A 16,816-nucleotide genomic window follows, 5' to 3' on the forward strand; every position below is an offset into this window, starting at 1 on the left:
ACCGCTGGTGGCTACCCCTGCTAGCAAAAGACTGGCTGCTCTGTGCAGGCCGAGATTGCTGATTCTGTCTATTACGTTGAGCATTGCGATTGATCCTAGAGTTGGATCCACTACCACCACTCTGTGCCTGAGGGTAAAATCCCTTATGCTGCTGAGGCTGCTGCTGAGAATGCTGTTGAGAATACTGATTCCTCCTAGGGAAGGGGGGCTTCCTGATTCCACCGGGATTGTGGTTGCCCTTAGATCCTGCTATAGTAGGTGCTCCCACAAAACCCCCTTACCCAAAGTTGACACTCTGCTCTACCAGGATAGCTCGATGTACCGCATCCTTGAGGGTCTTAGGCTCAAATATCTTAACACCCCCAATAAAACGGTTGTTCAAGCCTCGAATGAAATGTTGTGCCAACTGCGTTGGGTTGTCACTGAATCCCGAAAAAGACATGAGCTCATAGAACTTGCACTCATACTCTACAATGGTCATAGTGAACTGTCTCAGGTTATGGAACTCATCTGCTCTATGCTGCTTCCATTCCTTTGGTAGGAATCGCTCATGAAAACTCTCCAAGAAAATCTCCCAAGTGACACTACCCATGTTAATGCCCAACTTCTTCTCCTCAATAGTCCACCAGGTGGCCCCGAATAACTCCAGATTGGTAATGGCAAACCTAGCTTTGACATTACTTTCAAAGTCCTGCATAGCAAAAATCCTGTCAAGGGCAATAAGCCACTTCTCAGCTACATACCCAGAACCTTGCCCATTAAAGGGCTTGATCTTGGACCTCTGAAGGTCCTTCATCTGAGAAGATACTATGGATCTATGTCGATCCCTCTGAGGACTCCTAGATCTGTGTTTATGCTCATGTCCAACCTGGTGTGCTCTATCCTGCTCAAGAACAGGAGGTAAGCGATCAATAAGGGTTCGCATCATTTGCCTCAGATCAACCTCCTCAGAGTCGGCATGTCCCTCTTCGTAGTTCTCTTCCTGATGTTCACTGACATGCTCTTCCCTATTCTCTTCCTGAATGGGGCTCTCGTGGATAGACTCATGAACACTAACATCTCTGCCTCGTCCACGACCTCTGCCACGACCAAGGCTACGGCCTCTAACGGAAGATCTCGTCCCAGATACCATCCTACAATAATATCCAAGACACAAGATGCTAAAATAACCATAAAACATACTACTGAAATACATAGATAAAAGACACATGTTTTGCAAACAAGATATTTTCAATTTTCAGTTTACCTATAATTTCAGTTTTGAAGTTTTGAGTGTTGAAGTATGAAAAATAGGTAACTAATAGTTTACATATTGTTTCAGTTCAACTAGTTTCAAGTTTCAGTTTAAGGTTTGCATTTTTGTTCAGCTAGTTAACACTCGTGGCGTTCCAATATACCCAGAGCTCCCAATGTAGAAACTCTGGCTCTGATACCAGATGTAACGCCCTGCCAAGGGATCCAAAAGAATTAACCTAAAGTTTCACTAAGTTTGCTAAACATTTTTTTTTTTTTTAAGGTAAGAAAGTATAACATACACATCAAACACATAGTAGCGGAAGCAATAACATGTAATCATCGACTAACATACATTGCAAGTTACATTTCTTAAAGATCCCAAGACGTTGAGTCACGTTTAAATTTAATTAAATCTAAGTCTAACAACCATCACATACATATGAAAGAATAATCAGAAAGTCCCATGTCCATAATATACATTTGTTCCGAATGCCTCTCGGCAAATTAATTCGGAATGCTCAATCATCCACTGTACAAGTCACAGGGTATGAAAGGCTTAAAAGAATATACATATTTAAAGATCAAGATACAACATCCTCAAATCCATGATACAAAGTAAAGTAAAATATATGAAACTATTCACCATACATGATACATCCATAATGATAAAACATCTATCATAAAATCTAACCATCCATCATAATAATCCAAGAACAAAGTGAAGGTAAATGCCAATCACGAAATCTCCAGCCACGGTGACCACGGAACGGATCTCGATGGTAAGAGTAAAAGCACTACCACCCGACCGCGTGGAACCTAAATGGTCCACTCCCACCGCGCTGAGGAGATAGTCTCAAGTCCCAAATAGGATAACAAAACTTATAATCATAAGTACTCTCTAAGTCCAGGAAATCCTATAAGTATGCTAACTCAAGGGTTCCTAAAAAGATCGACATCTAAATCCCAGAGGTACCACAAGACACGTAGGAAACCTAATATGCAAGCGGGAAAGTGTCATCGCAAAAGTCACGTAGAAGTTACCCGAGCAATCCCTTAGGAATCCTGTGTCCCTACTGATCCTGCGGCCACTAGTATCCTCTCGTACTGATGAGGCCTACTATGGAATGCAAGGTCGTAACCAAGCGTCCTTTCTACCCCATCCTAGTCTGTACTAGCACTCATGGTATGGGAGAGAACATACAATTATCTTGTTAGGTTCATTTTCTCTCATTTAGTGTAAATGTTTTCACTTATTAAAAACGACTTACAATGGGTTTCTCAAGGCAGCCTCTTAGGGCCCCGACCCCCATTGCAAGCCACTTCCCGACTCTACACATAGATAACCTACCCTAGGCTTCTGAAATCATAAATCAAAGAATCATAATAAAACCACATCAGTCTTATACAAGCAACTGAAAAGACATCATAAAAGGATAAGCCACAAAATTATATCAGTTCTTCATGAGCAACAGATAATATCAATAAGTAATCATATGATCACGACAGTTCTCTATCAGCAACTGAAGGCATCAATGATAAGTCACAAAATCCAATGGTTCTCCAATGAGCAACCAGAAAGTATCCCAATAGTAAATTACAATACTGATCGAAGACTCCAAAATGGTCATCAAATATAACTGATCGAGACTTGAAAATGGTTAAGTCAAGTATCTCAAATACGTACATCTCAGCTTCACACAAGGAAACTAGAAAGCAATAGCAAACAGTAAATACAATCATGTCATAGAGCACTTCATCACATTACCATGGTCAGGTTAAGAAAGATCGAAACCAAATCATCATGACATCACATTCACAACCCCGAGCCTCTGGTAACAACCTAAACTGGTCAACGTTAAACCAACCCCATAACATTCAAAGCACAAAGACAACATCAAAGTCTCTGAAATTGGATCTGAAAGTATATTATTTGAGTTAAGGTAAGGTTTATGTTTCAGTTTCCAGTGTTTATATTCAAGTAAAAAGTTTTATAGTTCAATTTGATTGATAATATACTATTGCGTTAATATGAGGTTTCCATTTCCAGTTGAACGTAAGTTTTAAACAGATAGAACCTTATCCTGTTCCTAACTCCAAATGAAACACCTAATTACCCTTAATTGATTTTAAGTAAAAATCCTAAAACAATCTAAGGTAATAATTAAATTATTAATAGTCCTTGTTGATTATAATAATCTACACTTCCATTAAAATCGGTGTTATAATATTAGATTTGCTTAAACAAATTTTCAATTTAATTAATACTAATTAAGTCAAACTTAAATAAGATTAATTAATGATACATAAAGAATCATATGATGTTTATTTAATAATTTATTTATTTATAAAATTATTAATAAACAATATAATTTCAATATAATTTAAAGTTTTATAAATTTTAAAATAACTAACAATAATATTTAATAAAATAATTATTAAAAAAAAAAAAAAATTTTAAAAAAAGAAGTCGTAATATGAATTACGGCGTTTTTAAAGGCCCGTCGGCCTGCCGTACACCTGCGGCCGTAGGTGTTACTGCTGCCGCAGGCAGCCGTACCACCTGCTGCGGCAGTGTGGGGAAAGGTGTGGGGCGTGGGAAGTGGTGGCCCCGCCCCACCCAAAATATATTATATATATATATATATATTTTTTAAATTTTTTTTTTTTTTTTTTATATATTTAAAACAAATCTCCAATTTCAATTTTAATAAAAATATAAAATAAATTAATTTTATTTTAATATAGATTTCTTTAATTTTATTAAAACAATAAATAAATATATATATATATATATAAAATAAATATTGTTTATTTTATATTTAGTTTTATTTAATTTTCATTAAGACAATATCTTCCAAGGAAAATATATATATATATATATATTTTAAAATTTAGAACTTTCAATTTTACACTCAAAACCCTTACTTAATCAAATCTTAATTTCTAAATCAAGAAAACAAGGGTTCTAATTAATTCATCCAATCTCCATGGATACAGAAATTATTGATGAACAATTAATAAATTCACAATATTGAAAGCTTAAAACTTTCATCACAGAGAATTCAGATCTACAAACCCCAGACACGAAGAAGGCAAGAAAGGATAATTGCATATTTAATGGATAATCAAAAAACACAAGACCCTACTTGATCCTGATGCTATTATGCAATCTCCAAGAACTGTATGAGAATTCACTCTTCCCAATAACCTTCCTCTGGAAAACTTTCTTGGTATCAGCTTTCTGAAATTCGCTTCCAAAAATTGTCTCCCCAAAAATTCCCGTCCAACTTCGTATATCCCAAAAATGAACCCCCAAAGTTGTGATAAGCAATTTCTCCTTAAGTCGGAGCACTAATTGTGCATTTACCCGAGAAGACTCTTTTCACCACTCAGTTAACTCCAAAGTAACCTTTATTATATTTTCTTATTCTTTTGCATTCAACTTTCATGCACATTAAGTTGAATTATTAAATAACTTTATTTAATATTCCACTTGACTTCTATTTTAAATTAATTTATTACTTTAATCTTATGTGCACTTTTAAGAAATTAAAATAACATTATTTATTTCTATAATTTAATTCTCATATTTAAACTCATGCTTAGATCATGTGATCTAGAATTCTTAATAATTTAATATCTTTCAACTTTTAATTTATTTTAGAACTTAATTGATAACATATTTAATTAATTTAAATAACAATAATATTTAGCATTTATTTTAAAATGAACTCCAAATATATTATTATTAAATTAAATAAATATTATCCTGTTCTAAATTTATCTTTGAACTTTAATCTCCAAATTTAATTCTTTTATTTAATTAATTTCTCAATTAATTAAATATAAAGATATCATAATAATTCTCTATTAAATTAAATCATTAATTAATCTTTTAAATTAGACTTAATTAATAGAAAATACACCAAGGACTCATAAAGCAACATACGAAAACCCATCATAGAAAGATACATACCAAAACAAACAAAAAGGGTTATAATCACAAAATTACATCATTTGATGCATTCGGAGGGTACTTAACTCAGATACGTGTCCTAATTATTAATTAGGACAATTGGCTAAAGGGTTTAGGATTTGGACTTAAGAGTTTATCTCCCCTCTCTTACCATTGAGATAGTGCGATAGGGTACGCTCATCCTGAGAATTCAGGGAAGTCGATACCCGGTACCTACAACCTGCATAAAATCCACGCATGTACAAACACAATATTCTAATCTAAACAGACAATGGCAGGAAGTGGTGCATCGTGTAGATCCTGACTAGCAGGTGACTACGACTCCCTTCCTTAACCATATCAGAAACACCATACATAAATAAAACAACACGCACACCATACACATGCAGTATGAAGTAAGTATCCATAAGAAGCACATGGAATAATAAACCATCTAACTAATCATTATCGATATCTGAAACCATTCAATAATCATCATACATGCATGAAATATAGAGTACCAAGTAATCTCATCATATAATAAACTGAGTGTAAACATCATCTGATAATCTCTAAAATAATAATACTAATCATCAAACATAAATTGGCCTAAAAGAGTTTGGCAATGATATCAGAAATGTAGCTCGAAAATGTAAACTAGGGGCAGGCACTACAAGTAGAATCAAAGACATTTACAATTTGTTGCGTTTTTGCAAAGTTACACTTTTGCTTTGAAGAACAAAAGTGGAAATTCTAATAGGGTTGCAGGATTCGTTAAGCAAGGGGCATGATTTGTCCCTAGAGATGCATATTGAAGTTGTTGGGTTCAAGGAACTCAAAAGTTTGTACCTGAGAATCTTGATTTTGGCAAAACTTGAATACTTATACAAAACTTGTTACTCTAGATAGGACTAGATGGTTGGACTTTCCAAGATGGTATATTAGTCAAAGGTAGTCAATTATGCATTCTAGAGAGTTCCATGAGGGATAACCTAATCTAAGGGAAACATAGTTGAGGATTAGCTAGATATTTTAGTCAAGATAAAACCATTGCTCTCATTAGTGAGTATTATTATTTAACATAATTAGAACAAAGCTATGCCAAATATAAAATCGAACAATTATAATGCAGGTTCATATCAGCCATTGCCTATACTAGAGAGGTCATGTGAGGATATTAGTATAGATTTTGTTCTTGGTTTACCAAGGACTCAAATAGGACACAAGTTCCATTATGTAGCAAATAACCAAAGAGATGGGATTTGATTTAATCACTAACAAAATTTGCATATAGTAATTAAGTAAATAGAAGCACTAGTAAATCATCATTCCAAATGGAAGTAGTCCTAGAAATACTTTTCAGTTGAGGAAGTTGGACGAAGGAGGACAAAATAGTGCTAAAGTTAAAGACTTTGTAGAACACCTAAAGAATTTACATGAAGAGGCAAGGAAACATATTAATAAAATAAATATTCAATACAAGGCTAAGCGAGATTAGAAAGAGAAATTTTAGATTAGAAATGAAGTTATGCTTCATTTGAGAAAAGAACAATTTCTCTTGGTAACAAACAATAAGTTGAAGATGGACATGTTGGGATAATGTCCAAATATGTCCTTTAGAGGTTGCTATCACAAATTTGAGAGATGTGTTGTCATTTATGTCATATTGTTGTAGAGTTGTCTAGTGAGATGTTTGGTTCGATATGACTACTGCATGGGAAGTTTAATTGCAACAATCATACAAATGATTTGAGGGACACCTAAAGTTGGCTTATGTCAATTTATAGAGGCCACACTAAGTTTTGAGTGAGTTATGGGTAGTTGATTAGATACTGGCATTTTACACGTTCAAGAAGAGACAAAGGGGCAAAACTGGATCAATATGAATTAGTAGTGCAATATTTTTAGTTGTGATGGTTATGGCATGTTTAAAACTTGGATTTGCATCCTTGACATGAATGGTTCATGATTTTGAAGATCACAAGCTATATTTCTTGATTTATGTATCCTATTTTATAACTTTAGAAACAACTTTCTTAAAAATATGAGTTATCTTTCATACCATATTTTAACAAACTATGATGAATACTTATTTTATGCCATCTATAGTGCAATATACCTTACACATGCCAAAATCCCAACAAAAGATGGAACTCCAAAAATCAATTCAATTACATAAAAAGAAGTTATCAAAGCAAGCATGTCCAATCAAAAGTGAAGGTTTGGAGAACTACAATGACTTGAGATCTTTTAAGCATGGTAATAAAAAGATACTATAAAGAAAAAACAGTAGAAGATGGTTTCGATTCCATGGCAAAGCATCATCAAAGAAAAGAATAATGCACGAGACTAATATTTGCATAAAATATCACTCAACAATGTGTTCAGTTTTCAATTTATAGCATTGGTGTTACATGTACACACTTTTTTCAAGGGTAAAAGAATACCAGGACCATTTGAAAATTAATTTTCCAACATTGTTCCTCTGCTCCGAGAAATTTTTGTGAGGGCATCTTGCCCTAAATTTTTCCAACATCTTATCTTATTATCTTCACATTTTCCTTTGATTTACATTTGAACTAATTTTGCAACAGTATGGAAAACCAAGTCAGAGAATGCTGGTTACAAGAAACCCGTAGACATATTCTATATGCTTAAATCAATTATATAAGAAGCCTGGAATGAGAAACCTCGGTGTTTATTCAATGTTGTAATTGTCAATTACAATCAATAATCTTGGATTCGAAACATTACATCTGTTTTCTCATAAAATATCAATCTCAACTCAATTGAAATCCTTGTTTATGATAACCATCGGGAAGATAAGGCTGACAATACATTTCATTCCCTAAAACCTTGTTAAATATTATTATTTCAATCTAATAAAATACCTTTGTAAGGGCAAAATTAATGTTATAAACCTTGCAGACACACAATTCTGCCAGAGATGCTTCGATAGCAGAAGGGATATGTTATAAACAGCCTGCAAACAAGGAAATAATCATCAAAAGGAGTTCTATGAATTAAATGTCAAACCCATTTGCATTTTAGTGAGGTACAGGAGGGGGATGTAAAGAAGGTTATTGGAATGAAATCCAATCAAATAAAAGGATTTTCTCTGTAAAACCCTACGGAAAGAAGATGTACCTGAATTTTGCAACTCAAAAGAATGAACGTTCTGCAGTGTCTTTCTTTAGGCTTCAAACTGGACTTGTCAAACAATGGTATATGAATAAAATGGTGAAGGTTGAAAGTTGAAACATAATCTTAGACCAGAAGAACAATCCAAAGAATGATTTCCATTTATAGATTGAAGAATGAGTGTATGCTCTCATATTAAGTCTTTAAAAAATGCTCCAATTGCCCCAATACTGTAGGATGCACTCTTGACATGGCTGCATTGAAGGGTGCCTCACCGTGCAAAGCAGCACATGCTTGAAGGTTTTCTTTCATGACATGAGCCAATGATGTGTCATTGATTGGATCAGATGACTTTAACTACTCAGAATGGAAAAACAGAATAGTTAATTATACATGGTAGCTAGCCAAAATCAGAACAGTAAATCATTCCAGATCAGACACCAAACACATAAGGATCAAACACATTGAGGAAAGGGTATGCCATCCCTTGAACAACCCCAATTCGTTTGCACGCAAGATTTGGGAAGAGTCCCATGCTGCATAAACAATAATAAAGCTGAAATATTTTGAGTTCTGCAAACCTTTACCATACCTGCCTCTTTCTGGAATCTTTATTTTCTCCAACAACAGATTGAAGTGCTTCGTGATTTTCAACAGAATGCATGCTATCAAAACTGTGCATTCAACCAAAGGCCAAGGAATATACTTTACAAACAATTTAGAAGACAGAAAAACAATTGATGATATTTAGAGTGATATCAATGTCACCTAGATTCTTCGCTTCCATTGTTGTCAATATCAACCACAAGAATACTCGTACAGACACTGCATCAAACGTGAGATCTGAATAGTCAGATTTGCCTTCTGTAAAGGGAGTAGAAATCGTGAATGTATTAATTTATAACGAAAATAAGCATAAGAAAGAAGGAAACTAACTTGATTATTTGGTCAAGTTTTTCAAGAATATGAGGTTCTCTTGATGTCAACAAGATACAAAGAGCCAATGCATAAGCCTTTCTAGGAATAATAGTTACATTATCCACCTGCTCATCAAGTTGGAGCACTGTTAGATCTAAAAGAAATATCTGTTTCATTTTTTCTTTTTTGCATGTATACACTTGTCTGGAAGGAAAGCAAATATATTAGGATTGGAAAACGGGTCTGCCTTAAAAGAAAAATTGCACCAAACTTTACCAAAGAAAGAATATTGCAGGAAACATTAAATACCAGAATGACAGGATAAATGTATGAATAAGACATTCAGCTCATCTAAAGATCACTACAACATCAATAGGAGAGACATTCCCTTATCATCCATAATCCTACATGGTCACATGTGCTTCCATAAAGCATATTCTGTATGTTTTTTTTTTTTTTCGCTCAATAATCATCATATTCCTCCTAGTAGATTTTTTCAGATCTGTTGATGAAGGTGCCAGGTTAAAAAATGAAGCACACGCACCAGCTGGAATGCTTTCTCAATGTCACAACAAGAGGGGGAGACAATAGGTTTCCAACTGACAAAACAGTCATTGAAACCTCTGGTTTATCCTTATTTATAGTTAATTTATTTTAAACCCTTGTGCTTGAATTCCAGATTACCCTTAAAGTTACAATGTTAATTGTTGATAATGTAATCAGGTTTTACTCCTGGTGAATTCCAGATTATCCTTGAAGTTACAATGCTGGTTGTTGATAACTAATATATCTAGAGAATACATAAGTCTATTCTGATCATCATTTTATCATAACTGAAAAATTACATAGGTCAAATGACCCTCAAATCAATAAATTGCTTAGTTCCATAGTCTCAGACTGAGAGCATCAAAAGCTTGGATTTGAGATGACATGGAGATCATTCAAGACCACATGAACCCTTCATTGGGCACACCATCTTTCCCAATTTTGTCCCTATATTTTCAATTTGTCTCCAGCACCAAGCCTTCACTATTTCTGATCAAATCTTCATGCTTCAGAGATTTTATATTGGAGCTAGAGAATTGACCTGTTTAAAAGATGAAGGCTACATAGCTGAAGTGATGCAGGAGCATCCAGAGGTATAAGGGCAATCCTGTGTCACCAAAAAAAATGTACTTAGACTTAGTTTCTGTTTCATGTGTTTTCATTTTTGGATACCCATTTGGGTCAAATAAAGGTTCCAACTCTCACAGTTCAACTATCAGTGTGTTAGAAAATCCCGAAAAAATAGGAGCATGCAATTTGGCCATCATTTTGGTGACCTAGAAGGTGTGAATTGGCCAGATGAATGTAATTGTGATTTAGAGCATTCCAAAAAAAGAATTAGGTCAAAAGGCCCCATGGTTTGAAAGTTATTGCAGTTTTTCAGGTTTTGGAGACCTCCTAAGAATGCTTCAAAGTCAGGTTAGGGGCATTAAATGACCTCGAAAAGGGCCGAAAAATGGGGGACGAGCGAAGCTGTCCATAAAGCTATAGAGCGCTTCGAGAGCTTTCCGAAAATGTAAACGGTTCGTCAATCGGAGCTACGGTTCAAAAGTTATGCCTCCCGGAAGTTCGGTTACTGTTTCTGGATTCTTCTGGATTTGCGCCGACTTCTACCGCAGCTTCCGGAACCTTCTATTTGGTCGGTGGATGCCTACTAGCACTTTCTAGAATGTACTCCTAGTCCTTAACCCTCCGGGGTCTATTTAAGGAGATTTCTGGCATTGTAAAAGGCAGTTCAGAGTAGAGTTTGAGAGGAGGTACTGTAAGGAGAAATTATCTCCAGATTTATGCTATTGTAAGCCCTTAGGGCATGTTTTGAAGTTTATTTTCCTGTACTGTTGTACTAGCTTATTTTCTCAGTTAATATAATTTTCCCTTTTCTGTTGTGTCCATTTTGTTCTTGGGTTGTGTCACCGTCAAGTGGTATCAGAGCAGGTTTTCCTGAGTGTGTAGACAGAGCGCCGACTGTGAGGCAGTTTGCACCAGGACTATGTGGTTGTGGGTTCGAGTTAGAAGATGCCTCCACAAAGAGAGCGTGGCGGAAGGGCTAGAGCTGTTAATCTTGAGGAGGTTAGAGCCCTCCAAAGGCAGGTACAAGCATTGCAAGAGAAGCTCCGTAGAGGAGCAAATGTTGCCGCAGGTGACGACAATGAGGATGACAATGAAGAAGTAATTGGACCAGAAGGAGAATTTGACGGGGAAGTTCTGAATTATGCAGAGGAAAGGCTTTTTAGGGCCATTACTAAGTTTGAGAAAAGACCCACAATTGAAGTGGGTGTATTTTTAGGAAATCTGAAACCAGATGAGTTGATCGATTGGATCAATGAACTGGAAGAATACTTTGAGTATGAGGATATCAGGAACCCAGATAGGGTTAAGTTTGCAAAGGCCAAACTGAAAGGCCATGCCAAAATCTGGTGGCAAGAGGTCCAATTGGAAAGAAACAGAAGAGGAAAGGAGAAGATCACAAGATGGGATCGCATGGTGGACAAATTGAAGAAGCAGTTCATTCCTGTGGACTATGAGCTTGATTTGTTTAAGAAGATGCATGGGTTAAAGCAAGCAGGAAGATCAGTCCAAGAATATACAGAGGAATTTTACCGACTCTTGATTAGAGCGGGGCATGCAGAAGCAAATAAGGAGAAGGTTGCTCGTTATATCAGTGGGTTGCGACCTAGCATCCAGGAGGAATTAAGTTTGGTAAGAATGACCAGCGTTGAAGAGGCATACCAGTTTGCCCTACGAGTTGAAGAGAAGCTGAATAAAAGGTTCGAAGGAAGACAAAGAGGGCGCGGTCAAGGAGGAAGGGGAAGCGGTAGATCATCTGGAGGCCACAATGAAACCCAAAAGAAAAATGAAGATGTGGGTACTAGCAGGAACCAGAGGAATGAGGGTTTCAACCGCTCCCATGATCAAGACTTTGGAAATCAGAGAGGAAGAGGTAGAGGACGTGGACAAGGAAGAGGAGGCTTCCGTGGTACCTGTTTCCACTGCAATGAAGAAGGTCATCGTGCCTTTGAATGCCCTCAACGACAAGGAAGGACAGATAGGAGAGCTGAGGGCTAAGCTAGGGTTGCTCATGTGGATGAAGATGCACAATCATCACATTCAGAGGATGCAGAAAGAGGAGAGACCTTGGTAAATGAAAGAGTCCTACTAAGTGGTGAGATTGAACCAAGACAACGGAGGAGTTTGTTCCGTACCAGATGCAAGTGTGAGGATAAATGTTGTGACGTGATCATTGATGGTGGTAGCACTGATAACCTGGTATCAGAAGAGATGGTCTCTAAGCTGAAGCTCAAGAGGGAGACATCCCCAGCCCTATCGGATTGCTTGGGTAAAAGATGATCATAAGGTCCTGGTAAGTGAACAATGTTTAGTGAAATTCAAAATTGGGAGTTACCATGATGAAGTTCTCTATGATGTTATTTTGATGGATGTTTGCCATCTATTGTTGGGTAGACCATGGCAGTTTGATAGACATGCAGTACATGATGGGCATGCAAACACATACTCTCTGACAAAGGATGGAGTTCGCCACAAATTGAAGCCCATGAAAAAGGAAGGTGAAAAGGTATGTAACAGTGCTAGGATTTGTCTTGTTGATGAAAGGAAGTTTTTAGATGGCATGAAACATCAGCATATGTGCTATGCTTTGATTCCTAGGAAAGATAAAGAAGGAAGTAGTGAAATACCATTTGAAGTTTCAAATTTACTAGGGGAATTTGGAGATATTATCTCTGATAATGTTCCAGATGGATTGCCACCAGTAAGGCAAATCAGTCATTAGATAGATCTGATTCCAAGAGCTAGTTTGCCTAACAAGGCTGCTCACAGGATGACTCCTACTGAAACAGAGGAGCTAAATAGACAGGTTCAGGAGCTGTTGAGGAAGGGCTTGATTCGAGAGAGCCTGAGTCCATGTGCAGTACCTGCAGTACTCGCACCAAAGAAGGATGGAGAGTGGAGGATGTGTACAGATTCTCAGCTATAAATAGGATCACCATCAAGTACCGGTTTCCTTTGCTGAGGATGGATGATATTATGGACTGCTTGAGTGGAGCTCAGTACTTCACAAAGATAGATCTGAAGAGTGGTTATCACCAGATACGGATTCGAGAAGGAGATGAGTGGAAAACAGCCTTCAAGACCAAGGAGGGTCTTTATGAGTGGTTAGTCATGCCCTTTGGATTGACGAACGCCCCAAGCACCTTCATGCGGCTCATGAATGAGGTACATAAGAAGTTCTTGGGAAAATTTGTTATTGTCTATTTGGATGATATTTTAATTTTCAGCAAGACTTTGGAAGAACATTTATTGCATATTAGTAGTGTCCTTGAAAGGCTAAGGGAAGAGAAACTGTTAATTAATTTGAAGAAGTGTAACTTTGCAAAAAGGGAGTTAGTCTATTTGGGGTTTGTTATATCACCTAAAGGTCTCAAAATGGATCCGGAGAAGGTAAAAGCCATCTTGGAATGGCCTACTCCAAGGTCTGCTACTGAGGTAAGATCATTTCATGGTCTAGTTAGTTTTTACAGGAAGTTTATTAAGAATTTCAGTGGCATATGTGCACCCCTAACTGATACAATAAGAGGGGATAGAAAAGAGTTCAAATGGACTGCAACAGCTGTGAGAAGTTTTGAATTGCTGAAGAAGAAGGTGACAGAACAGCTTGTGTTGGCACTTCCAGATTTTAGAAAGGTTTACCAGGTGGATTGTGATGCTAGTGGCAGCGCTATTGGGGTTGTATTAAGCCAAGAAGGTAAGCCTATTGTATATTTTAGTGAAAAATTGAATGATGCAACGAAGAAGTATTTTGTTTATGATCAAGAGTTCTATGCAATAGTTCAGGCCTTAAAGAAATGGAGGCATTATTTATTGCCAAAGGAATTTGTTTTGTATACTGATCATCAGGCATTGCAGTACCTAAATAGCCAAGGTAAATTGAATCAGAGGCATATGAAGTGGGTAGAGTTCTTGCAGAGCTATACATTTGTGTTGAAACATAGAAGTGGAAAATCTAATAGGGTTGCAGATGCACTAAGTAGGAGACAGTTGTTGCTTACAGTAATGCAGGTTGAAGTAGTTGGGTTTGATGAACTCAAGAATTTGTACCCTGAGGATCCTGATTTTGCTGAAGCATGGGAAGCTTGTAAAGAACCTGTTGCTGTAGATAGAACCAAGTGGTTAGACTATTTGATTCAAGATGGCATGTTGTTTAAAGGTAGTCAATTGTGCATTCCAAGGAGTTCCATGAGAGAAAATTTGATTAAGGAGAAACACAGTGGAGGGATGGCAGGACATTTTGGTCGAGATAAGACCATTGCCATTCTTAGAGAACATTATTTTTGGCCTCAAATTTCACAGGATGTGAAGAAGTTTCTACAGAGTTGTCAGGTTTGTCAAGTTGCCAAGGGGTTTAGTCACAATACTGGCCTATATCAGCCATTGCCTGTTCCATCAAGGCCATGGGAGGACATAAGTATGGATTTTGTTCTTGGATTGCCAAGGACACAAAGGGGTAATGACTCAGTATTCGTGGTGGTTGATAGGTTCTCCAAAATGGCACATTTCATTCCATGCCACAAAACTCATGATGCTGTCCATATTGCAGACTTGTTTTTCAAAGAGGTGGTAAGACTACATGGTCTTCCAAGGAGTATAGTTTTTGACAGAGACACTAAATTTGTGGGGTATTTCTGGAGGACATTGTGGAAAAAGTTGAGAACAGACTTGAAATTCAGTTCCACGCATCACCCACAAACTGATGGTCAAACAGAAGTGGTAAACAGAAGTCTGGGCAATTTGCTGAGATGTTTAGTTGGGGATAAGCCCAAGGGATGGGATTTGATTCTACCACAAGCAGAGTTTGCTTACAATAACTCTATAAATAGGAGTACTGGAAAATCACCATTCCAAATTGTATATGGGAATAGCCCAAGGACTACACCAGAGCTGAGGAAGATAGAACAAGGGGAGAGGACAAGTGCTGAAGCTGAAGAATTTGCTGAACATATCAAGCGTCTACATGAGGATGTTCAGGCACACATAACCAAGATGAATCAAGAGTATAAAGCTAGGGCTGATCAAAAGAGAAGACATAAGGAATTCCAAGTAGGAGATCTAATCATGGTGCACTTACGAAAAGAAAGATTTCCAGCCGGTACTTACAACAAGCTAAAAATGAAGAAATTTGGCCCCTGCAAAATTCTGAAGAAACATGACTCAGGAAATGCATATGAGGTGGAGCTACCAGAAGGTATTCACATTTCTCCCATTTTCAACATTGCAAATTTAACAAAGTATCATAATGATGGTGCAGATGAGGAGCTGGTGTTAGAGCCATGTCCAATTCCTGCTTCTAAGAAGGAGGAGATAGAAGACATTCTAGATCATCGTGTGGGTAGGAGTACCAGAAACAGGTAGTATGAAGAGTATTTGGTCAAATGGAAAGGACAACCAATCGAGGACTCAACTTGGATTTCAGCAGCTGAGGTTTCCCATTTGGGATTTCCTCTACCATTCATAAAGTGACAGGGTCACTTTTCAATCTACCCTGGGTGTCCGATGCAGGAGCATCCAAAGGTATAAGGGCAATCGTGTGTCACCAAAAAAAATGTACTTAGACTAAGTTTCTATTTCATGCGTTTTCATTTTTGGATACCCATTTGGGTCAAATAAAGGTTCCAACTCTCACAGTTCAACTATCAGTGTGCTAGAAAATCCTGAAAAAATAGGAGCATGCAATTTGGCCAGATGAATGTAATTGTGATTTAGAGCATTCCAGAAAAAGAATCAGGTCAAAAGGCCCCACGGTTTGAAAGTTATTGCAGTTTTTCGAGTTTTGGAGACCTCCTAAGAATGCTTCAAAGTCAGGTTAGGGGCATTAAATGACCTCGAAAAGGGCCGAAAAATGGGGGACGAGCAAAGCTGGTCCGTAGGGCTATAGATCGCTTCGAGAGCTTTTCGAAAATGTAAACGGTTTGTCAATCGAAGCTACGGTTCAAAAGTTATGCCTCCTGAAAGTTCGGTTACCGTTTCTGGATTCTTCTGGATTTGCGCCGACTTCTACCGCAGCTTCTGAAACCTTCTATTTGGTCGGTGGATGCCTACTAGCACTTTCTAGAATGTACTCCTAGTCCTTAACCCTCTGGGGTCTATTTAAGGAGATTTCTGGCATTGTAAAAGGCAGTTCAGAGTGGAGTTTGAGAGGAGGTACTGTAAGGAGAAATTATCTCCAGATTTATGCTATTGTAAGCCCTTAGGGCATGTTTTGAAGTTTATTTTCCTGTACTGTTGTACTAGCTTATTTTCTCAGTTACTATAATTTTCCCCTTTCTGTTGTGTCCATTTTGTTCTTGGGTTGTGTCCCCATCATGAAGACAGGACCATCAATGTATCATCATTCTTGTATTTTTTAATATCTTTGAACTTCTAACTATTATCATAGTATGCTTCTTCTGCCTGGCTACAAAACACCTCACCTATTTGTTGAAGTTAGAGGACAAATGAAATGCACAA

At 37.1% G+C, this 16,816-nt stretch overlaps 1 protein-coding gene across 2 annotated transcripts in view; it reads right to left on the reverse strand.

Moving 5' to 3' along the window:
- Positions 1–7,546: 7,546 nt before the first annotated feature.
- Positions 7,547–16,816, reverse strand: part of LOC149575899 (ARM repeat superfamily protein) — a 307,256-nt gene continuing 297,986 nt past the window's right edge. For both annotated transcript variants that reach the window (XM_089815908.1, XM_089815910.1), the window contains exons 21-25: positions 9,269–9,375; positions 9,101–9,157; positions 8,925–9,006; positions 8,339–8,689; positions 7,547–8,174 (exon numbers count right to left, since the gene is read on the reverse strand). In XM_089815908.1, coding sequence (XP_089672034.1) covers positions 8,528–8,689; positions 8,925–9,006; positions 9,101–9,157; positions 9,269–9,375 — 408 coding nt within the window. In that variant the 3' untranslated portion in view covers positions 7,547–8,174; positions 8,339–8,527. The remainder of the gene's footprint in view (positions 8,175–8,338; positions 8,690–8,924; positions 9,007–9,100; positions 9,158–9,268; positions 9,376–16,816) is intronic.

The sequence above is a fragment of the Cupressus sempervirens genome, chromosome 1 (genome assembly GCF_028749045.1).
Source record: "Cupressus sempervirens isolate cs-2001-9-10 chromosome 1, ASM2874904v1, whole genome shotgun sequence".
Taxonomy (NCBI): domain Eukaryota; kingdom Viridiplantae; phylum Streptophyta; class Pinopsida; order Cupressales; family Cupressaceae; genus Cupressus; species Cupressus sempervirens.